The sequence below is a fragment of the Camellia sinensis genome, chromosome 10 (genome assembly GCF_055761805.1).
Source record: "Camellia sinensis isolate YWXY chromosome 10, ASM5576180v1, whole genome shotgun sequence".
NCBI lineage: Eukaryota > Viridiplantae > Streptophyta > Magnoliopsida > Ericales > Theaceae > Camellia > Camellia sinensis.
Window position 1 is genome coordinate 18,620,256 of NC_138970.1, and position 24,507 is coordinate 18,644,762.

At 36.0% G+C, this 24,507-nt stretch overlaps 2 protein-coding genes and 1 long non-coding RNA gene across 3 annotated transcripts; all 3 read left to right on the forward strand.

The window, feature by feature from the left end:
* Nucleotides 1-521: 521 nt before the first annotated feature.
* Nucleotides 522-17,166, forward strand: LOC145801573 (uncharacterized). The gene is made up of 7 exons (XR_014343187.1): nucleotides 522-657; nucleotides 3,951-4,191; nucleotides 14,446-14,490; nucleotides 14,586-14,630; nucleotides 15,194-15,238; nucleotides 15,338-16,089; nucleotides 16,936-17,166. It is a non-coding gene; the product is annotated as an uncharacterized LOC145801573 (long non-coding RNA).
* On the forward strand, nucleotides 9,999-11,230 carry LOC145801510 (uncharacterized). Its single transcript, XM_082893258.1, has 2 exons — nucleotides 9,999-10,626; nucleotides 10,737-11,230. The coding sequence occupies exons 1-2, from the start codon at nucleotides 9,999-10,001 to the stop codon at nucleotides 11,228-11,230; spliced, it is 1,122 nt and encodes a 373-aa protein (XP_082749384.1).
* Nucleotides 11,365-12,521, forward strand: LOC145800986 (uncharacterized). The gene is made up of 2 exons (XM_082890929.1): nucleotides 11,365-11,765; nucleotides 11,859-12,521. The coding sequence occupies exon 2, from the start codon at nucleotides 11,952-11,954 to the stop codon at nucleotides 12,324-12,326; it is 375 nt and encodes a 124-aa protein (XP_082747055.1). The 5' UTR covers nucleotides 11,365-11,765; nucleotides 11,859-11,951; the 3' UTR covers nucleotides 12,327-12,521.
* Nucleotides 17,167-24,507: the final 7,341 nt, after the last annotated feature.

Sequence of the window (24,507 nt, forward strand, 5' to 3'; positions counted from 1 at the left end):
CCCATTGCTATACGTAGCCGTTGGATCGATCACAGCTTGCTTGATGATGTGAGAATCTATTGTATATATGGTATGATTGTATATATTAGGAATTAGGTATTAAAAAAGATTGTGGTGTAACTAGAAATTAGGTATTAAAAGAGATTGTGGTGTAAATCTTTGTATTTCCTTTTTCAATCCTACCTTTTTCAGTTATAAATTTAGGATCATATAAATTGATGAACTTTTTGTAAACATATACATTTGAATATACAGAAAAGATTTCAAGAATTTTAGTAGGTGCTTAGCATGTACTAAAAAAAATTACTTTTTTTTTTCATACATACACTTATTTGGGTCACATCTATCAACATCTCCTCTCTACTTTTCTACCTACTTTTTTCACTTTTTTATACTTTTTTATTATAAAAAATTAAAAAATACACATATTTAGAAAATTATAAACCACTCCTTACGGATGAAACCTTCCCCTTGTCTACAATAGAATACATAATAAAAATAAAAAATAAAAAATAAAACCGGAAGAAAGGATGAAAAAGAAAAAAAACGGGAGACACATCATTACGCAGAGCTTTGGGTGTAATCTCACCGTCAACTTCGTCTAGGGCCTCAAGGAGCTCGAATGTGTTGCCGATTCCCTGCCTTCTTCCGACGCCGGTATAGAACAGAAGATCTTATCATTTTTTGCGAAATTACATTTGTTGTTTTTTTAATTTTAAGTTGTTATGTTTTGTATATGACTATTGATTTGAAAATCTGAAATCCAGAAAAATGATAGCTAGAAGATAAGTATGATAAACAAAGAAGAAGACGAGGAAACAAATCTTCAAAAGATGAAAACTAAAATTACACGTTCGTTCATTCTTGGTTAAACGAGTTAGTTTAGCATTAATATGTATTGATTTAACGGGAAATTACATTATTAAAAAAAAGTCAAATTTTGGAGTTTTTAATTTCATCAATTTATTCCTTAATATTTTGTTTTGTTTTTAATTTAGATTTTAAGCCATTTGTCTATCTTCATTAAATAAAACTTCGTCAATGGGAGTGGATTCCGAGCATTCAGAGCCATGTAACGTGCTTGGAGGTATAAATCGAGTGGGACAAGAAAATAAGCAAGATTAATTTGCAATTATTTACTCAAGATTAGTAATTATGTTGTTGATAGTCTAGTTGGTTGCTTGCCACAAATTTCCTTTTTCTTTATAGGGTAAATTACTAATAAGTCCTATTTTTAGGACTTATTAGCCATTAAGTCCTATTGATAAATTTATCAGTTCTCTTGTCTTTTGAATAAATTTGATAAATTTATTAATACAATGTAATGGGTAATAATATCAAAATAGGACATGTTGGTATTGCTTGATATGATGAAAAAAAAAGGCAATTATGGAGTTTTGGTCACTTTTAACGAGAACTTTGAGAGGGATAGGCTAGGCATGAATATAACCTTTGGCTTATCGGTGGAAAGTAGTTGTTTTTGGACTTGAGTGTATGTTCTTATGCTTATTTGTTTGGGCATTTACCATTGCACAAACAATAGGAATGATCACATGGAAAGTTAGGCTAAAATGAGAATGCAGGGGGCTATGAAAACTATGGTGCCAAGTCCGTTCGGATTTAATAAAATTTTCAAGGAGATGCAAAATGCATATTGACCTTTTTATTATAGTAAAAAAGGTGTCTTAGTTTTACTTTCAGTTTGGATGGTACTTTATAGTCTTTAGTTTGATCAACATCAAATGTACTATTCAGTGCCATAAAATTCTTTTGAGACTATATATAGTTCTGCGATCTAAACCAATATAGGCAACTTCAAGATTCACATGGAAGGCATAAACATGAACAAAGTGCAGTAAAGGTTTTGCAAATTAATAACTTAAGTGCCTTCTTTGATTATTTATTGGGTTGTTTGAGTTTGTCTTCAAAGCTTTTGAGGAGTTATATTCTTGCTTCAGATTCAACATGATGTAGAAGGACAACTTAAAGGAGAGTTAGGGTATTTTTTCATACAATAGGAATTGTGGTTGGTTCTGTTAGAGAAAGCTTCTAGGGCTGTGGTTTTCAAGATAGAAGAAGGTTTCTAGAAGCAAAGCACTTGTTTTTGCTTGACTTTCAAAAGATGTAGGTTACATGATTTTATGAAAAGGTGAGATTAAAAGTTTTCAACAACTATTTTAGGGTTTCAATGGTTGAATTGATGGCCAATAAGTATCACAAATTGGTTACTTTAAAGATTATTTTCCTTCTCTTTTGGATTATGGATAATCAAATGATTATTGATTACATTCACAGAGAAAAAGGAGAGAAAAAACACCTTGCACTATGATTTATTTATGATTGGAAATTATACTCAATAAAATTTCCCCCTCTGTTTTGTTTTTAAATATTTGAGCTGTTGTGTCGCTGTAGCTGGACATGGTCAATTTCTTTCATTATATCCTGTATTCAGAGTTTCTCCAATTCTTCTAGATTCTGAAGAATGGATGACTAGCAATCCAAAAGCAGTTGTTTAATGAACTTCCATGCTATTAAATAGTAACCATTGTTGATGGACAATATAAATACATGATACTTAATGATATCATTTTTTTTTTTTTTGGGGTGTCTCCAACAAGTATTTCAAAATCAGCAAGCCTAAGGAGGATTACCATTTTCTGGTATAGTTTGTAAATTTAAGTGTACTTACTTGTATGTCTTAATAGATGGGTTTACTGTCTAATAGGTCCTATGATAATTAATGGTATTTTTCATCAAGCACTGTTAGAAAACGTCACTAATTGTTCATCTTCGGTGACAGTTTGAAAATTTTGTCACAAATAATGTCATTAATTATAAATTTTAGCGACAGTTTAAAAAGATCATTACAAAAAAAAGTTGCTAATTTTCAACTTTTAGCGATATTTAAAAAAATTCGTCATAAAAAGATATCACTAATTGTAAGTTCAAGTGAATATTTATAAAAGCGGTGACAAAAAAAAAAAAAAAAAAAAAAAGTCGCCAATTATCAATTTTAGCCACATAAGCCAAAAATCGTCACAAAAAATTATTTTTAGCAACGATTTTATTAAGACTTATTTTTAATAAGATTTTATGAAAATTAAGTCTTGGGTTCAAGTCTTGGGACCACCATTTTGTGCATTATGTTAAAGGTTAGGTGTGTACTCAATCTTTTCCCTTCCAAATATACATCAATGTATACTAATTAGGCGTTATTTTTTTTATGTTTTGTCTGTCGGTCTATTGTTTCTTTGTGGATAGAATTTAGAAGTTGGAGAACAAAATGAATTCTAGTTGGCCAGGGCATGAACCTTTTGCTTTGACTTGGTGTGAAGTACGGCTACAGATATGAGTACTGATAATAGTACGATATGGTGACGGATACAACTTGGTAATTTGAAATAATACAAAAATGCATAACGTAACTCTATTGTGATGGAAATGCCACTGATTGTGACTCGTTACAATGACAAGTTTATTAATTTTAGGGGGGCAATAAGGGTTGGGTCAGTGACTGCTATGGAGTGAATAAGTTGGGCGGCTTTGGTGAGCGGTTTGTTAGGGGGAAAAAACACTAGAAAGATGTAAATATAGAAGTAAACTATCAGTTGTTTGGTGGATGGATGAAAGTTAAGTTCAGTGTCAAAATTTGATTCTAGGCTTTTCTACTAGTAATGTATCCTATTTGCCAACTCAAAATATTTTGATTGTTTTTCTTTCCTTTTTCTTTGAGCATCCGAAAGAAGTTAGTATATGACCCTTTATCTCTCTCTTTTTCATAAATTATTTTCTTACATTTGTTTTACAAATTCTTACCCGTTTAAAATCAGATTCCTAATCTCCTCCCTCACTTCATGAAATGCTAAAAGTAATTTTGTTTAACTTCCTTAATTTTGTAGTGATGTCTTGTCTTTTTTCAGGCAATAATCCTTTGTTTTGTTGGCTTTCAGGTATGGAGGTTGTGTCTATCTTCCCTAGACGAAATTTAACTCTTGAAACAACAAAATGTTGGGAAAGTATGGGACTCAACTTGGAGGTTCAAATGTCAAATTGCAGCTATCACACTAACATTATTATCAGTGTGATCGATAGTGGTATATACTATAAACCAGCAAGCTTTTCACCAGATAAAGTCGGAGATTTTGGTAGAGACTTTCTTGGGATCAATGATCCCGAATTCAAATGCAACATGTAAGTCATAACCTCAACCAATCAATGTCTTTTTGTGTTATAGGTAGTAAAGTTAGACTATAATTTAAAGAGTTGCCCATATCTTTGTTAATTTATGCAATAAAATAGTTGGAGCTAAATTGTTCGACCCAATAGAAGGAAGTGCTGATGCTAATTTGTATTCTACAAAGGATTATATTGGGCACAGCACCTAATGTGCTTATATAGTAGCGGGGAATCTCGTGAAAAATGCTAGCTTTGGTAAATTGAAGATTGGTACGACGAGAGGAGGAGTACCAGTAGTAAAGATAGTTGTTTACAAATTGGTTCTCGGAAGTCTACGTTATGGTTTTATGATCAGGGCATTCACTGCTGGTATTGAAGATAAAGTAGATGTCTTAAATCTATCCATCGGCCATCCAAATGATGATGAAAAGATTAAGATGAGAGAATTCAATTATTTTGACGAAACTAAACTTGGAACTTACAGGGATATGTTGCATGATGTATTATCCTATACTGCTGCTGGAAATGATAGTGCTAGAACCAAGAACCTTGCCCCATGGACATTGTGTGTTGCAGCCTGTAACTCACTGAAAACATTTACCACCAAAATATTAGTCAGCCATAGCAACTTTCTCAAAAAGGTAATTCTTTTATCCCTTTTTCTTTCATTATAATTTATTTGTTTTACAAAGACGCTTGACTTTGCACATAAAAACAACAAGTATAAACTTTGTATACTTAAAATATGTGGAATTTATAAATAAATGCTATGGTACACACAATGCAAGTTATGCCATTTGTGAGTTTGCTTATCACAAATGGCATAACTCAATATTAATAAATTGATAACATCACATGCGATATAGCCAAACAAATTTTAAATCATAACAAATATAATGTCATAATCAAAATCACAATGTGTTATAAATAATAACACATTATGTCATAACCAAAGACACAAAAGTTATAGCCAAAGGTACATATGATACCCAACTCAAAAGAATTGTCCAAATTAGTTTGGATATTTGATTAGTGGATAAAATTTTCAATCATGTTATAAAAAAAACAAATTAAACCTTCGGAACAAATAAATACTTACTGCTAATTGAACATTCCAAAAGCTATCTCATACCTGGAATTCTTAATTTAATAAAATTCTATTAATTCCGCAGAAACACACACTTATATATTAGTTTTTTTTTTATTTAATTTTGGATTTTGCATGCAAGGATTCTCAATTAATCAATTTGAGGATACTGAATCTTGCCACTTGATCTATTCTAAAAATGCAAGAGCCCCAATGGGTGCTGCTGGTACTTGAAGCTCAAGTTCTATGCCCCGGTAATAAAATAAAATAAAATAAAATAAAATAAAACATACTATTTTTATTTGTCGAATGACATGAAATCATGATTGAATGGTTATTTTTTGCATAATTTGAATTCAGGCCAAGCAGTGAGCTAGATCCCAAAAAAAGTGAAAAGAAAAATAGTTGTCTGTGCAATCAACACAAATGGAAGGTGTTATCATTATAGGCAAGGGGAATGATACACCTCGATCTCGAATCTTTCACTTCCGGCGGCAAGTGTGACTAAAGGTGGTGAATTTATTATTAGTTATATGACTTGTAGCTGGTTTTGTGCTACATTCATGACTTAGTTACTCTATTTTTTTCTTAAAATATATATATATATATATATATATATATAATCTTAATGATTTTCGTGTTAATTTTATAGCATTAACCCAATAGCTAAAATTTGCACAAGTGAAGAAGAACCAAATCCTGACTATCCAGCTATAACTAGGTTTTCTGCAAAAGGGGCAAGCCCACTGTCAAAACATATTAGTAAGGTGCATTCTACTAAACTCAATATATTATTGTTGTTTCTTATAATTTTTATCTTTAAACATGATAATTTGTTGGATAAATAAAATACTAAATATCTTACAATTATCAGCCTAATATTTGTGCAATAAGGGTTGATGTTGTTTGTGCAAATTCAGAAGAGGTGAAAGGTGCTAAAGAGAATTTCCATTTACCATGGCGTCTGGAACATCTATGGCAACTGCCATTTTCTCCGGTGCTACTGCATTTGTTAAATCATTTCACCCAACTTGGTCATCAAGCGCTATGACGCGTGCCGATTTTATAGTGCTTGACGACCAAGTTGGGTGAAATGATTTAACAAATGCAGCAGCACCGGAGACAATGGCAATTGCCATAGATTTTCTAGACGCCATGGTAAATGGGAAATTCTCTTTAGCACCTTTCACCTCTTCTGAATTCGCACAAACATCAACCCCTATTGCACAAATATCAGGCTGAAAATTGGAGGATATTTAGTATTGTATTTATCCAACAAATTATCATGTTTAAAGATAAAAATTATAAGAAACAACAATAATATATTGACTTTAGTAGAATGTACCTTGCTAATATGTTCTGACAATGGGCTTGCCCCTTTTGTAGAAAACCTAGCTATAGCTGGATAGTCAGGATTTGGTTCTTCTTCACTTGTGCAAATTTTAGCTATTAGGTTACTGATATAAAATTAACATAAAAATAATTTAGATTATATATATATTAAGAAAAAAAATAGAGTAACTAAGTCATGAATTTAGCACACAACCAGGTACAGGTCACGCAACTAATAATAAATTCACCATCTTCTTTAGTCACACATGCCGCCGGAAGTGGAAAGATTAGAGATCGAGGTGTATCATTCCCCTTGCCTATAATGATAACACCTACAGGACCAGCTTTCAAGGCAGACATTCCATTTGTGTTGATTGCATAGACAACTATTTTTCTTTTCAATTTTTTGGGATCTAGCTCATTGCTTGACATGAATTCAAATTATGCAAAAAATAGCCATTCTATCATGATTTCATGCCATTCAACAAATAAAAATAGTATGCTTTATTTTATTACCGAGGCATAGAACTTAAGCTTCCAGTCCCAACAGCACCTATTGGGGCTCTTGCATTTTTAGAATAGATCAAGCTGCAAGATTCAATATCCCCAAATCGATTAATTGAGAATCCCTGCATGCAAAATCCAAAATTAAATGAAAAAAAAAACTAATATAATAAGCGTGTGTTTCTACGGAATTAATAGAATTTTATCAAATTAAGAATTCCAGGGATGAGATAGTTTTTGGAATGTTCAATTAGCAGTAAGTATTTATTTGTTTTGAAGGTTTAATTTTTTTTAAATTTTTTTTAACATGATTGAAAATCTTATCCACTAATCAAATATCCAAACTAATTCAGAAAATTCTTTTGAGTTGTGTATCATATGTACCTTTGGCTATAACTTTTGTGTTTTTGGTTATGACATATTGTGTTATTATTTATAACACATTGTGATTTTGGTTATGACATTATTTTTGTTATGATTTAAGAGTTGTTTGGTTATATCGCATGTGATGTTATCAATTTATTAATATTGAGTTATGCCATTTGTGATAATCAAACTCAAAAATGGCATAACTTGCATGGTGTGTACGATAGCATTTATTTACAAATTCCACATATTTTAAGTATGTAAAGTTTATACTTGCTATTTTGATGTGCAAAGTCAAGCATTTTTGTAAAACAGATAAATTATAATGAAAGAAAAAGGGATAAAAGAATTACCTTTTTGAGAAAGTTGCTATGGCTGACTAATATTTTGGTGGTAAATGTTTTCAGTGAGTTACAGGCTGCAACACACAATGTCCATGGGGCAATGTTCTTGGTTCTAGAACTATCATTTCCAGCAGCAGTATATGATAATACATCATGCAACATAGCCCTGTAAGTTTCAAGTTCAATTTCGTCAAAATAATTGAATTCTCTCATCTTAATCTTTTCATCATCATTTGGATGGCCGATGGATAGATTTAAGATATCTGCTTTATCTTCAATAGCAGCGGTGAATGCCCTGGTCATAAAACCATAACATAGACTTCTGAGAACCAATTTGTAAATAGCTATCCTTGTTGCTGGTACTCGTCGTACCAATCTTCAATTTACCAAAGCTAGCATTTTTCACGAGATTCCCAACCGCTATAGAAGCACATTGGGTGCCGTGCCCAATATAATCCTTTATAGAAGCACATTGTGGTCAGTGTTCTTCTCTCTCTTTCCCCAATTCCGTTCTACATTCTACATCAACGCATCTCCCTTGGGTTTGAAGATTTACTTTTGAGTGGGCTTCTTTCATGGTGAAAAATTTATGGTAGTATATCCGATGGCTGGACCTAAATTTTCGGATATTATATAGAAGTCCATCCCACAACACGTCCATTAATGGTGAGGGTAAAATGTTTCCAAAAAATTGCTCACGGCCTTAAACTAAGCTATCCTAAAATGATCTTGTTATGTGCAGTGTTGTCAAAGGCGCACGCCTAGGCGCAAGGAGAGTCGAGGCTCAGCATCTGCGCCTGTACAGGTACCAGGCGAGGCAAATTGAACCAGGCGCTCGCCTTAGACGCGACTTGATCAAGGCGAGAGAGGCGCAAGGCGATCGCCTAGGCGCGACTCAGTGTTCAAGTCGTAGATCTGATCTAACGACTCAGATAACCTTTCGAATGGCTCGTAATCACAGAGGATTACGACCCATGTACCATATGAGACAAATAGGACTCAGATAACCCTAATCGATCGATTACGAACCTGTGTTCAAAAAAAGAAGTCGTCTCTTCCTCTTTCTCTGCGACTCGACTTCGATCGACTTCTCGCAGGTTCGACTTCACAGGTTCTCGATCAACTTCGCAGGCTCGAGTTCGACTTCGATCGACTTCGATCGACTTTGCAGATCGACTCTCTCCCCTTCTCCTTCTTCTTCGATCGGCTTCGCAGGTTCTCTGTTTTTATTTTTATTTTTTTCTTTTCTTTTACCTTCGTCGAAGGTGATCTGTTTTATTTTTTATTTTTTATTTTTTTTTCTTTTCTTTTCTTTTGATTATGATAAATAAATAAATAAATAAATAAATTCATAAATAACTTAATTAATTGATAAATAAATTCATAAATAACTTAATTAATTGATTATGATAAATTAATTAATTCATAAATAAATAAATAAATTGATTATGATAAATAAATAAATAAATTTTTTTTTCAATTATTTGACTTTCATAACCCTGATTATTACATAAACAAATAAATAAATTAATTAATTCATACATACATACATAAATAAAAAAAATAGATATATTACATTTATTATGATTATATTATACTGAAATTGATTCATCATTATACTGAAATTAATTAATTCACCATTAATTAAAAAAATTGAAAATTGATTCATAACATTAATTAATTCATACATTACATACATTAAATTACATACATTTTACATTAATAGAAAATTGAATGTAACATAGGAATAAATGTAATGGAATGTACATTAATTAATTAATTCATCATTAATTAAAAAAAATAGAAAATTGATTCATACATTACATTCATTAATTAATTCATCACATAACATGCATTACATTCATTATACTGAAATTATTTTTTTGTTATTTATTTTTTGTGTTGTGTAGTAAGTGCTAAGTAGAAAATGACATCGGAAAGTAATAGAAAAGATCCGGCGTGGCAATATGCCCATTTGGTGGAGGAGAATAATTTAAACAAGTTTGAGTGTAATTTTTGTGGTAAAGTATCAAATGGAGGTGTTTATCGGGTGAAACAACGCCTTGCGGGAGGTTATAGGAATGTCACTGCTTGCCCGAAATGTCCTTCTCATGTAAGAGAAGAGATTAGAGAGTTCATGTCCAAAAAAAAGACACAAAAAGAAGAAATGAACATGTTGCCTAATTTCGATGACATGGACATGGAAGATGAAGATGAAGATGATGATGTCGTTGACAAAGAGAAAAGGGCCTATGGATGTTTACTTCACACCCAATCCTGAATCAGTGGTGAAAAATCGAAAAGACCAAGCAAAAGGGAAACAAACCAAAATTGATGCAAATGACCCTTACAAAAAAAAAATGAGAGCTCGGGCACTACAAAGATTTTCAAGGTGGATGTATGATGCTGGCATCCCTTTTAATGCAGTAAATTATGAGAGTTTTGGACCAATGATTGAAGCCATTGGCCAATATGGTCCTGGTATGAAGCCACCGACATACCATGAAGTGCGGGTTACCCAACTCAAAAAAGAAGTGAAACATACTGAAGATTTGATGAAGTATCATAAAGAGGATTGTACAAAATACGGGTGTTCCATAATGGCAGATGGTTGGACTGATAAGAGAGGAAGGACATTGATTAACTTTTTAGTTAATTGTCCAAGAGGAACCATGTTTGTTGAGTCGGTTGATGCTTCTAGCTATTCAAAGGATGGGCAAAAGCTATTTGAATTACTAGACAAGTTTGTGGAGAAAGTTGGAAAAGAGAATGTGGTGCAAGTTATCACTGATAGTGCTGCAGCTAATGTGTTGGCGGGTAAGAATATTTCTTCATTCCTTACATCAAAATTGTTTACTCATAGTTTGTTTTGTATTTAAAATTTAAAAACTTGAAAATAATAATTCTTCATTATTGTTACATTATAGGGAGGTTTTTGGAAGCTAAGTATGAACACTTGTATTGGACACCATGTGCTGCTCATTGTTTGGACTTGATGTTAGAAGACATTTTCAAGATACCTAGACTGAAAAAGACATTTGAAAGGGGTATTGCAGTACATGGCTACATTTACAATCGGCCTACGTTGCTAAACATGATGAGGCGCTTTACAAATTTGAAGAATTTGATCAAACCTGCAAAAACTAGATTTGCAGCCGCCTTTTTGACTTTGTCTAGGATGCATCAACAAAAAAACAATTTGAGAAAGATGGTCACCTCCGAAGACTGGACCTCAAGCAAATGGGCAAAGGAGCCACAAGGTAAAAGAATGGCACAAACTTTGTTGATGCCTTCATTTTGGAATACTGTTGTGTTTGCCCTTAAGGTCTCGGGTCCTCTTGTCAAAGTGCTTAGATTGGTTGATACCGAGAAGAAACCTCCCATGGGATACATTTATGAGGCAATGGATAGGGCAAAATAATGCATTGCAAGTTCATTTGATCATAAAGAAGAGAAGTATAATGAAATTTTCGAAATCATTGACAAAAGATGGGATGTTCAATTGCATCGACCTTTACATGCAGCTGCACATTTTCTCAACCTAGAATTCTTTTACCCAAAAGCGTTAGAGGTGCAAAGAGATCATGAAGTGATGAATGGGTTTTATGAATGCATGCAAAGGTTGGTCCCGGATGTCACTGTTCAAGATTTGATCACTAATGAGATGAGTATTTATATGAAGGCTGAGAGTCTTTTTGGCAAGTCTGTTGCGATTAGGCAAAGAAATACAAGAGCACCAGGTAATATATTATAGACTCATAGAGTTTATTTTTAGTAATACTTTTAATAAAACTTTATACTTGGTAACAATTATTTCTAACTAGTGGATTATCGCAGCTGATTGATGGGCATCATATGGTTCTTATACTCCAAAGTTGCAAACTTTTGCCATAAAAGTCCTTAGCCTAACATGTAGTTCATCGGGTTGTGAACGAAATTGGAGTGTATTTGAACATGTGAGTATTTAACATTCTAACTAATTTTTTATTCAATTCAAATATTTTTTTATTCTAATTATATAGAATTTAATATCTTTTTAATAATTGCAGCTTCATAGCAAGAAAAGAAATAGATTGGAACAACGATGTCTCAATGATTTAGTGTATGTCAAATACAATAGAACATTGAGATTTAGGTATGACATGCGCAACACTCTTGATCCCATATCTTTGCAAAATATTGATGAAAGCAATGAGTGGTTGCTTGGGAGGATGGATGGAGAATCAGATGAAGATAATGAGCCTGTGTTTGATGATGATGATGATGGCTTGACGTGGGCCACTGTTGCTAGAGCTTCTGGAGTAGAAGAAAGTAGCCATGCAAGTAGAGCAACAAGTTCACGCTCAAAGGCACAACCGATGATATCTAAATCATCAACATTGACTCCACTTCAATTAATAGATGAAGAGGAAGCGGGCTCAGATGACACAGAGGAGGAAGATATTGAGGGATACAAATCAACTGATGGAGAAGAAGATGATAGTTTGCTTGCCATTGATGTTGAGGATGATGATTGACTGACACCGACCTAACCTACCCTTTCTTTTGATATTGATGTTTTTAAGTGTTAAGACATATATTAGTATTTGTTGGATATTTATGTTTTAGATGTTTAGTGTTTATGTTTTTATTTTATTGAATGTGGATTATTTGATCTTTGAAAATTGAAATGTTATGTAATATGCACTTTCATGGCTTTGAGAATTATTCTATATTTTGTCTTGAATCTTGATTACTTTTTATTTTTTAAAAAATTGTCTTAGTACTATGAATGATTAGTCTATATTAATTTTTCTATTTTTTACGAATACTGTGCGCCTTACTTCAATAAAGCTCGCGCCTCGCCTTGCGCCTTGAGCCTTTAAAAACACTGGTTATGTGTGAAAGTCTTGAATATTTGGTTTTTAAACTTAAATGGCATATTTATTATTTGTTATTCATAAACAGCATCAACGTAACGAGGTATTTTCTTCCAATTTTATACAAATAGCAAGAAGAGGGTTTTTTTTAAATTTCCCGTTAGGTAGATGCAATCAAGCCAAGACTACCAGTGGCAATACGATAGAGTAGGTAGATAGATTACCCTACTCTCTCTCTCTCTCTCTGCCAACATTCTAGCACCAATGATTATTGACTCGCTTTATATTCATTTTAAATATTGCATGAGCAAGTCAAATTAACAGCAATACATATTGGCTTTTGTTTGACAATGATACTTATTCTTGTTTCATTAAGTTCAAGTTTTGTTTTTATTTTATTTTAAATTTTATATTCTCCAATTTGTTATTTTGGCATATTAATTTTATTGTTGTAAATTGAACATGTTTTTAGGCTTTGTTTATTTATTATAACATTTTGGTATGTACGGTGTATTTTCTTAGTATATTGACACCATGCAAACAATATTGTTGGTTTAAAAATTATCTTGATAAGCTTAGACTGACCCTGTCAAATAATTTTTTGAGTCTGCCCCTGTTTTTCTCTCTAGCTCTTGCAATAAGGAACCTTTTCAATTTCACGCTACCATGATTTGCTTATCGTGTCCAACTTTTGTTTAAAATTTATTCCATTGTGTGATATTTGTTGCGTTAATCTCATCAAGGTACTGATGGTTGGTTTTGGAATCAAAGGGCTTGTTTCTTGCTTGTGTTTGGGTGCACCACTTAACTAAAATTGAAACTCATCCTTTTAATTTAAGGGAATTCGGTTCCAGTCTTAAGTAAATTAATAATGAGGCAAGTATTTAGCTCCATCCCCTTTTTGATACCCCCTCTCCCTCCTCTTTGAAGCCAAAATCTAGTGCTCATAAAATCTGTTTCAGTTACTATTCCAAAGCAAAAGCTTTCTTTGATTGCTTTTGTTTCTGCTTTGGGTTTAATATTATACCAAACTTGGTTTTCAATTTTTAGTTTGTACGTTGTCCTTTTGATGTGAATTTGCCCATTGTTTCTGTTTACTGAATTTTCCTGGAATCTCCTTTAACATATTTTGTTGTTTCTTGTTTTTCAAGTCCTAAGAAATACCGTCACTTCTAAGGTGATGGCATGTCACGTTTGACACTGTGTCCGACACAACCCTCATTAGACACTTCCCAACAAGTCCTACTATTTTAAAAATGCTTCTAAACTTGGACACGTTTCTAACAGTTGAAGAAGACATGTTTCTATTGCTTAAACACATCATTACTAGTCTGACTAAAATAACTTGGAATCCATTGATTAAAGAAAAATAAATAAATTTAAACATATTGTCCTCACTAGACTTTAAAAATATTATATTTGAATTAAATATTCATATATATGACATAATAATTGCTTATCCTTATATATGCCATATAATAAATATATGAATTTATATTTTTGCGCATGTTCCTAAATTTTTTGAAGTTTTTTGTGTCTGTATTGTATCTCGTATCTGTGCAAGCCCAATTTTATATGATTTAAGAAAATCACGTAATTGAATCCCTTTCTTTGTCCTTTGTGGTTTCTAGTATGTGGTGGTGGTGGTGTCAATGATTCTGCGTTCTCTAAATTGCTTTGTGTGTATTTGTGTTGTGTCGGTGCTTGCAAGCACCCTTGCGAGATAATTATTCATTATTTTATGTGTACTGATAACATGTGAGTTCAATTTTGGCAGAAAAATCAACGCCAAAAGCAGGGCCTAAAAGAACAACTGAAAGGGGTATGCGTTTCATTTCTTGGAATTGATTAGAATTTCCTTACATTTCCCTTATATTTTAGTTTTCATTACACTTACAACTTTAATACCTTATGCAGCATGGCCAATGCATCTACCAAGGCCTAAAGAAGGAAAAGGAATATGTATGTTTTATTTTTTTAATAGTATTGGCTGAAATTATGGCAGTTACATATGCTTATCTTGCAAGTTCTCTGTACATCATTTTACTTTTTTTGGTAATTGTTTAAGCCCTTTATATTTTTATTTTTATCAACTACTGGACACATTTCATACTTCTTAGTTGAAGTCCATTTTGTTCTACGATTTAAAGACACACAAGTAATGTAACTGTATCACTTTCTTTGTCCATTGTGGTTTCTATTTTGTGTTGGGTATGATGATGTTGATGATTCTGCATTCTTTAATGGTGTGTTTGGTTGGGGGATTTGGGGAGGGATTTGGAAAGGGAAAAGGAAAGGAAAAGGGAAAGGAAAAGGGAAAAGGTGTGTGAAACTATGTGAAATATAAGCATGATTTATTCACATTTCACCTACTTTTTCCATTTTTCTTTCCAAATCCCTCTCCAAATCCCCCAACCAAACACAGCATAAGCGTGTGTGTTTGTGTGGGCACTAGCAAGCATGTCTGTGTGAGAGAGATTCAATATTGTAAATGTACTGATAACATGTGAGTTCAATTTTGGCAGCAAATTCACGGCCAAAAGTAGAGCCTAAAAGCACAACTGAAAGGGGTATGCTTTTCATTTCTTGGAACTGATTAGAATTTCTTTACATTTCCCTTATATTTTAGTTTTCATTACACTCACAACTTTAATACCTTATGCTGCAAGGTCAATGCATCATCCAAGGGCGAAAGAAGGAAAAAGAACGTGTATGTTTTGTTTTTTTAGTAGTATTGGCACAAATTACGGCAGTTGCATATGCTTATCTTACAAGTTCTCTGTACATATTTTTACTTTTTTTGGTAAATGTTTAAGCCCTTTATATTTTTATTTTTATCAACTACTGGACACATGTCATACTTCTTAGTTGAAGTCCATTTTATTTTATGATTTAAGGTCACAAGCAATGTAATTGTGTCACTTTCTTTGTCCATTGTGCTTTCTGTTTTGTGTTTGGTATGATGATGTTGATGATTCTGCGTTCTTTAAATTGGCTTGTGTGTGTTTGTGTGGGCTCTGGCGAGCATGTCTGTGAGTTCAATTTTGGCAGCAATTCCAAGGCCAAAAGTAGAGCCTAAAAGGACAACTGAAAAGGGTATGCTTTTCATTTCTTAGAATTGATTAGAATTTCTTTACATTGCTTTATTTTTTTTTTAGTTTTCATGAAACTTGCAACTGTAAGACCTTTTGCAGCAAGGCCAATGCATCGACCAAAGACTAAAGATGGAAAAGAAATAAGTATTTTTTTTTTTTTTTTGCAGTTTTGATTTAAATATAATGATTATTCTAATTTTATCGATTGACAATGCTATTCTTGCAAGTTCCTTTTCTTCTTTCTTACTTTGTGGTGATGCAAAAGTGGATGAGCGGATAAGATGGACACTGAGGGTGACCAAGCACTTCACAAACCAGAAGAAGAGGTATTGGTAGAATTAGATTCTCTAGTTATTTTCACCTACTGTTTGTGTTTAATTTTCAACTTTGATTAAGTTGTGGGGTTTGGCAAGAAAATCTCGAATTGCATGTGTGCGCGCAGCGCTTGTTTTGTAGTGTGCATTTTTAAGAAACTTACTCTTCAACTTTTTTGGTTATTTTTCAATGGTACTACTGAATGCTACCTTATAAATCATTTCCAGATTTGTCAGTTGATTAATTTTATGGTTGAGATATTATATACCATGTTTCTCTTCTCTATTTAACCCAAAGTAAATGTTGGAGGAGGTTGTAAACCATTTCAAATATCCTTGGTGCAGTTCATCCATCAACAAGCACAACTCAATTGAAAAATGGTTATTGTGACAGTGCTTGATCATACGGCTGCAAGTGAGCCAAGTCAAGCCGAGCTTTGTTGAGCTTGAGCTCAGCTTGTTTACTTATCGAGCTCGTTTATTGAGCTCAAGCTCAAGTCGATAACTAACTAGGCTTGAGCGTTCACTTGCTTATCGAGCTCGTTTGTAGCCCTACTTGATCATGCCATCATCTGTGGCTTGGCGTGAACTGGTCTTGTTTAACATGAAAACGAGGCTTCTTTTACACAAGTATTGCGTGCTAAATATGAATTATAAAGGCTTGTTTGGTATTGTGAATAGATTGTATGGAAGTTTTGATTATTTTTGTTTCTGGCCTACTTTTCTAACCTAAAATGAAGAGTCTTTGGTCAGTTTGTTACAATGTACTAATTCATAAATTTAATATGATAAATATATAAATTTTTTCCTAGATATAATTAAGATTTGAATCATATGTATCAATCTTTCAAAATGCAGATATACCAGGTTTACTTTGACGCAAGTGGTGGAGACAAAGTTGCCTTGCCTGATCACAAGAAATTCCTCGAAGATGTTTTTGGCAGGTGTTAAATGTTTTGCCTTTTTATTTATTTAATTAAAAAGTAGTTGATCATTTAAATATGTCTATCATTTCTATTATCTAAAAAGTAGTTTATAACCCACAAGTCTTGTGGGAGTTCCAATATCTCAATCTTAATTTTTTAATTTTTTGATTTTAATGTCAATTTGTCAAGGAAATAATTATGAAAATATAATAAATTTATTTTTGTGTAATGTTTATATCATTGTTATTATCTACAAATAAAATCATTATGTTAATTTGATGTTGGAATGATCTCTTAATATGTAATAAATAGCAAAAAGTCAAGATAAATTCAATTTACAACTAACAAGGGTAAAAAAGATATTTATACAGCAAAAAGTTATTATACAGCTTGTTTAACAAACAATATTCAACAACTTAAATTTATAATCCAACAGCTACATTAAACAGATTAACAGTTTCCGATTAAAGTCATAATATATAGTTTGCTAGATTATAATTTATAATCTGTTTTAACAGCAACACCAAACGGGGCCATACTAACTTATCGTTGCAAACTCTAAAATATTATTATGATAAGGGATGAGCAAAAATCAAGAGTTATGATTATTACAAGAAATTGAAGTTTTAGAAATTAAAATTTAGGGACAATTATTTTTTAGAGAAAATATTTGTCACCAAGAGTGTTATAATTTTATTTTTAGCGACAAAATTGGACATTTAATGATGAATTACTAATCTTTTGGGACTAAAATTTGTGTCTCAAAAAATAGGCATTTTTTTGACCAAGTTATTTTATCTCTAAAAGTGTATTTATTGGAAACATTTTCAAAATTTCGTCCTTAAAAGTCTATTTTTTGACTTTTTGAGAAGACTTTTTAATTACTATCCTCGTGACAATTGAAATTAGTCTATAAATATTTTTTGTAATAAAATTTATACTTTTAGAGATTAAAAAAAAAATTAACCTCTAAAACTCTTACATGTTATAATAGATTCAGAATTCTTTCGATTCATCCCTGCATGAGGAATTGCTAGACCATTTGACTCTTTACCTAGTCAATATAAAGGATTAATTAATCAAATAGTAACAGGTCAAATTGAAAATAAATAAGTTGATAATTGTAAAATATTATTCTCGTCAGACTTAAACATAACTAAAACAATAAGGATTTGTACAATTTTGCCACCATTTGGCAAAGTAAGTTTACTTGAGGTTAAGATAAACAACAATGATATATCTTCTAATTTTGAAATTCTAATTGAGTTCTAATTATGTGGGGAAAAAAAAGGCGAAATACAATAACGGTCCCAATAGTTTGGACTTTGTGTCACTTTGGTCCCTGATTTTTCACATTTGACTCTGAATTTTGAATTTTATTACAAATAAAGACAATTGAATATACCATTGCTCAATTTTAAGGGCAACTTCATCAATTTGATAAAATATAAACTAATTTGACAAAAATCAATGTCAAAAAAATATTTTTGAATTTTTAAAAATTATTTATATCCACTAAAGATAAAATTATGTAAAATTAACAAATCTTGTAGACATTTATTTATCAAATTAAATTTTATTATGTGTTTGGATGATGATCATGTAATAGGTGGTTATTTTTATTTTCATTGAATTAGTTTCTAATTTTCCAAAAGTCAAATATGGCAACAACTTTGATATCATTATTAAACCCAATTATCATCAAAAAAAATAAAAATTAAAAATATTTCATATATTAAATATATCGATTACACATTAAAATCTTAACCACCTATTACATGATCATCATCCAAACACATAATAAAAATTAATTTGGTAAAAAAATAAATAAATAAATGTCTAAAAGATTTATTAATTTTACATAATTTTATCTTTGGTGGGTAGAAATTATTTTTTAAAATTCAAAAATATTTTTTTGACATTTATTTTTGTCAAATTAATTTATATTTTATCAAATTGACCACTTTGCCCTTGAAATTGAGCAATAGTATCTTCAATTGTCCTTATTTGGAACAAGATTCAAAATTCAGGACCAAATGTGTCACAATTGAAAAGTCAGGGATTAAAATGATACAAGCTCCAAACTATAGGGACAGTTAGTGTAATTTGCTCAAAAAAAATTCAAAGCTAAAACATTATATCAATGGATGGGGTCTACCCCTAGAGCACTTTTAGAACTCATATTTTAAAATTCCCAAACATTTTTCCAAGACAAATATCACTTTGACTTTTTTTCCATTTATGTATCATAGACCAATAGGAAACTCGTCATTCAACGTTGGCATTGGAGCAGGGCCAGCCCTGAGGATAGGCAAGAGAGGCCTGCGCCTTAGGCCCTCAAATTGGGACTGCAAATAGGGGCCCCCAAATATAATTTTGTGTTTTAGATATATATATAAAAAAAAAAAAGGACCAAATACTATAGGCCCAATTGAACATGGGGCCCCAAAAAAGCAACAAGACTAGATTTTTATTTTTTTTTAAGTATTTGTAATGATTGTTTTCTATTTTAATATATGAAAGTAAATTTTTATTTATAATTTTAATGATTATTGAGAGAGAGATTTATGATCTGGATTGGGCCGTGGTATTGCCGGACAAATTGTGGGCCGAACACATTTGGGCCGTGGTAGCCTGGGCCCATCCAGAAGGGATTTTTGCTCGGTAATGGCAAGGGACGCGTGTGGAACCGAGCTACTCAGACTTGGTATGGAAGCCGATCAAGTGAGGGTTCGGCTGAGATATCCGCAGCCTCACAGGGTTCCATGGTTCGTGCGTTGCTCAGTCGGAAGGCGCGCACTCGTGACTCGGCATGAAGGCCTTTGGTTAACCGGCATGCCCTACTTCAAGCTCGGCTTTGCCAGAATGCACCCGAGCTTGGCTTTTACGAAGCTCGGTTATTAGAGCATTTGGGTGTGAAGTGCAGCATGGCCGAAGGAAGCCGAGATGCTTCATCCCGACTGCCGAGCTCCCAGTAGAGTGGGCTGGCAGTTTAGATAGGTGATGTTCAGCTGGATTTGTGCTGACGGATGGGATAGCAGCACCACGTGTCGAAAGACTAATGGGAGTAGATTCAGGGCGCAGAAGGTATATAAGCATGTCTGCGCCCCCTAGGCTAGGGGCAGATGAACAATTGGTGAGATTTACACTAAACACTCAATCCTCTCTCTCTCTCTCTCTATCCTTGTGTGTATCTAACTTGATCGTCGGAGGGGTATTCCGGCCACACACCGCCGGGTAGCTTACCGCCGTTGTGCTCGCAAGTCGATCGGACAGACAGGAGCAGGGAAGAAAGGAATACGGGCTTGCCTGAATATTTGCTCCCCGTACAATTGGCGCCGCTTGTGGGAACTTGACAGAGAAAACCTTGTCTTCCAGGCTCATCTGATCGCCGTCCATGGCGAACAACGATGAGATTCCGTTGTCTGCCATCAACAGAGTTACCCCGGAATCAGGCAGACAGAGAGAGGGGCATCCCACCATCATTCCTTCGATGGCGGACCTGGAGACTTCTCCAGGAGGACATTCAAGAGATGCGCGGGATAAGCGCGGAAGAAGCTTTGGTCATTCACGGAGTCCAGACGGTCATCGGCGGCGGAGAGAATCGCACGCCAGACGACTGGAACACAAGCTAAGGGACCAAGACGCCGTCATCCGGCGAATGGCGGCGGAGATAGAGGATCTTAAGCGGCATGTCAAAGGAAAAGGTGTAGCTGGACTGGGCAACCACAGTGAGCGCACCCAACCACGCCATTCAGGCAGTAAGAGCCAACGGCAGACTTCGTCCATCTCAATCACCAGAAGTTACAAGGTTAGAGATTCCGACGCGTACGAAGAGAAGTCCAGCGCGCAAGATAGCACCTATCGACCCTCACGTCTGGCAACGACGTCGAGGTACTCTTATTCCGCTTATTCAGAAGATTTGCGGGCAGTCTTGAAGGAACGGGCTCGCCGGCGGGAGGCTCAGAGGGTGCCGGCGTTCCAGCGCCTATCCTATGGGGCTCACGCCAGTGAAGAGGTCGGAATGCCTCCACCCCGCCTCGCTGCGCCTTTCCTTTTAGACACAGACTTAGCAAGGCTGAGCGCCACTCTTTTTTCCCTGGAGATAGAAACAACACCGCTTCCGACGGGCTTCCACCAGCCAAAGTTCACGCTCTACGACAGAAAAACCGATCCTTATATGCATGTAAGCCACTTCCGACAAGTCAAGGCCGGACATAGGCGAAATGACGCCCTTATGTGCCTTATCTTCCCGTCAAGCTTGGGCGAGCTAGGCTTGAAATGGTTTGAGAGGTTGCCAGAGGGGAGTATAGAAAGGTGGCATCAGTTGGCGGAAGCCTTTGTGACGCGCTTCAAAACCAACACGATGACGCCGAAGGAAGTTGACCACCTTCTCAGTGTCAAAATGGAACCGAGCGACACGCTCAAGGCATACAACCCCAGATACTGGAAAACCTTCAATGAGATCTTGGATTGCCCGGTCAACCTTGTAATCACGCAGTATAAGCGTGGTCTCCCAGTCGGATATAGACTGCGGGACTCGCTTACTATGCACCAGCCGACATCTATGGGCCAATTAATGCAGCGCATCAACGAGCACATTCGAGTAGAAGATGATGCGGCAGCATCAACCACGAAGGCAACTCCAGTAGCAACGGACAAGAGGTCGGCTGGCAAGGTGCACGCGGTCGGACAGGAGACCAACCGTTCAAATGATCGCGTCGAGGAGTCTGACCGAGGTTCAAATCGTCGAAACCGGGGTAGGGGTCGACGGAATGACCGAGATAAGTACCTCTGCAACGACGATGCTGATGCGAATAGAAGGTTGAAAGCCAGGACAGGCATCACCACGGTCTTTAAGATTCCAATTTATCGCATACTTAGTGAAATCTGTGACGAGGATTATGTCCGGTTTCCTGCTAAGTTAGGCGATGCGCAGAAGGGTTTCAATCCACGGTACCGCTGCACATTTCACCAGGAGCGCGGACACCGGACAGAGGATTGTTTGCCTTTGAGGCAACACTTGGAAGAGCTAGTCACAGCTGGACACCTGGACCTTTACATTGACGGGGCGTGAAGGCAAATCAGGCCCCGGTTGACCCGCGAGGACAGGATGACTTGGAGGCACCCCCTCAGGGCATTGTTAATGTAATCCATGGCATTATGGAACTGGCGTACGTATGTGAACTCCGAGGTATGATCAAGAAGGCAGAGCACATGAGGGAAGTTTTGTCGGTCCAGCCCGCGATCAAAAGGGGTAAGACCGAAGAAAAAGATGTGATCAGTTTCTCTACAAGGGACCTAGAGCGCATTCAGACGCCGCACAACGATGCCTTAGTGGTCACACTCCGCGTCAAAGAATTCGATGTGAAACGAATCTTGATCGATCAGGGAAGCTCGGTCGAGATCATGTATTACGACACATTCAAACAGCTCAAGCTCCGGGATACAGACTTGGCTCCAGCGACTTCGCCACTGGTCGGGTTCAACTCACAACCTCAGTGGCCTTTGGGAAAGATTATTCTGTAGGTCAAAGCAGGATCCATGGTCAAGCAAGTGAAGTTCTGGGTATTGCAAGTGCCGTCCACATAAAACCTGATCCTTGGAAAGGGATGGCTTCACTCTATGTAGGCCGTAGCATCGACCTACCACCAGGTGATGAGATTTCCTCCGGCTATGGGGGCAATCGAGGAGATTTGGGGCGATCAAGTCATGTCGAAGCAATGCTTCGTGGCAGTCAACCGGAGCCGAGCTGCCAAAGGCTTCGTCCAAATGATTGAGGGACCGGAAGACCAGGGAGTCCTCAATGATGTGGGCACTAAGGCGGAGGACAAGGCCGTTGAAGAATTGATAGAAGTTCGGATTGATACAGAGAGACCGGACAGGTTCTTCTTGCTCGGCTCCAGCTTTACCGCACAAGAAAGGACCGAGATGGTTGAGTTTTTGATGGCCAATATCGAAGTCTTCGCATGGTCGCCTTATGACATGCCCGGCCTCGATCCGAGTTTTATTTGCCATCACCTCAACGTCTTCCCCGGAGCCAAGCCGGTCATTCAGCGAACAAGGAGATCAGCACTGCATCACGCCGAGGTAGTTGCAGAGGAAGTGAAGAACTTGCTTGAGGCACGAGCTATTCAGGAAGTGCACTACCCTCGGTGGATTTCAAACACGGTTGTTGTACCAAAGAAGAATGGGAAGTGGCGGGTTTGCGTCGACTATAAGACCGTCAACTGAGCTTGCCCTAAAGACAGCTTTCCACTGTCCAGAATAGACCAGCTCGTGGATTTAACGGCTGGACATAACAGGCTCAATTTCTTGGATGCCTACCGCGGTTATCATTAGATTGCCATGCATGGCCCAGACCGCAAGATCACCTCATTCACTACACCGAGGGGACTCTTCTGCTACTGAGTCATGCCTTTTAGTTTGAAGAATGCCGGGGCAACTTTCTAAAGGATGGTGACCAAGATGTTCGCTCCTCTGCTAGGTTGGACAATGGAGGCTTATATTGATGATATGGTGGTTAAGAGCCGGCATCAAGCATACCACTTGTCCGACTTGGCCGAGATGTTCGCCATTCTCAAACAACACAAGTTACGCCTGAATGCGTTCAAGTATGCCTTTGGCATGGGATCCGGCAAATTCTTAGGTTTCCTAGTCACGAACCGAGGCATCAAGGCAGACCCCACACAAATAAGAGCCGTCCAAGAATTAAAGCAGCCTAGTTCGGCTAAGGACGTGCAGCATCTGGCCGGAATGGCTGCCGCGCTTAACCGATTTATAAGCCGGTCATCAGATCGCTGTCGCCCTTTCTTTCAAGCTCTGAAATCAAAGTTCTCATGGGATGAAGAATGTGACCGGGCTTTGGCCGAACTCAAGCAGTATTTGTCTTCAGCGCCCTTGTTGGCAACACCAAAGCCCGGCGAAGAACTCTACCTTTTTATGGCCATTTCTTAGCACGCAGTCAGTGCGGTGCTTGTCCGGTCAGAAGGAATCAAGCACCTCCCCATCTTCTACGTCAGCAAAACCTTGCTACCAGTAGAGTCAAGATACTTGCCGCTGGAAAAACTTGCACTGGCATTGATGATGGCCTCTAGGAAGTTGGCGCACTATTTCCATGCTCATACTATCATCGTTTTGACCGAGTTCCCCCTCAAAGCTTTGTTCGAACGGGCGGATTTCTCCGGACAAATTCTAAAGTGGGCGGTCGAACTGGGACAGTTTGACGTCAAGTTTTAGCCACGCACTGCCGTAAAAGCCTAGGCATTGGCAGACTTCGTCGCCGAATTCTCACCTGGAACTCACCCGGTATGCCCGGTGGATATTGTCGCGGCAGATGAGGAGGTGAATGCAGGCCAGACCGCAATAACACAGTTAGGCGATGACGGCGACGCGGAACTTGCGCGCCCCGCCGAAGAACCTTTGGTTAGTACAGTAACACAGCCCGGCGATACGATGACGGAGTCGAGTGTCACCGAGCAACCTGCTCCGTCCGGTACCACAT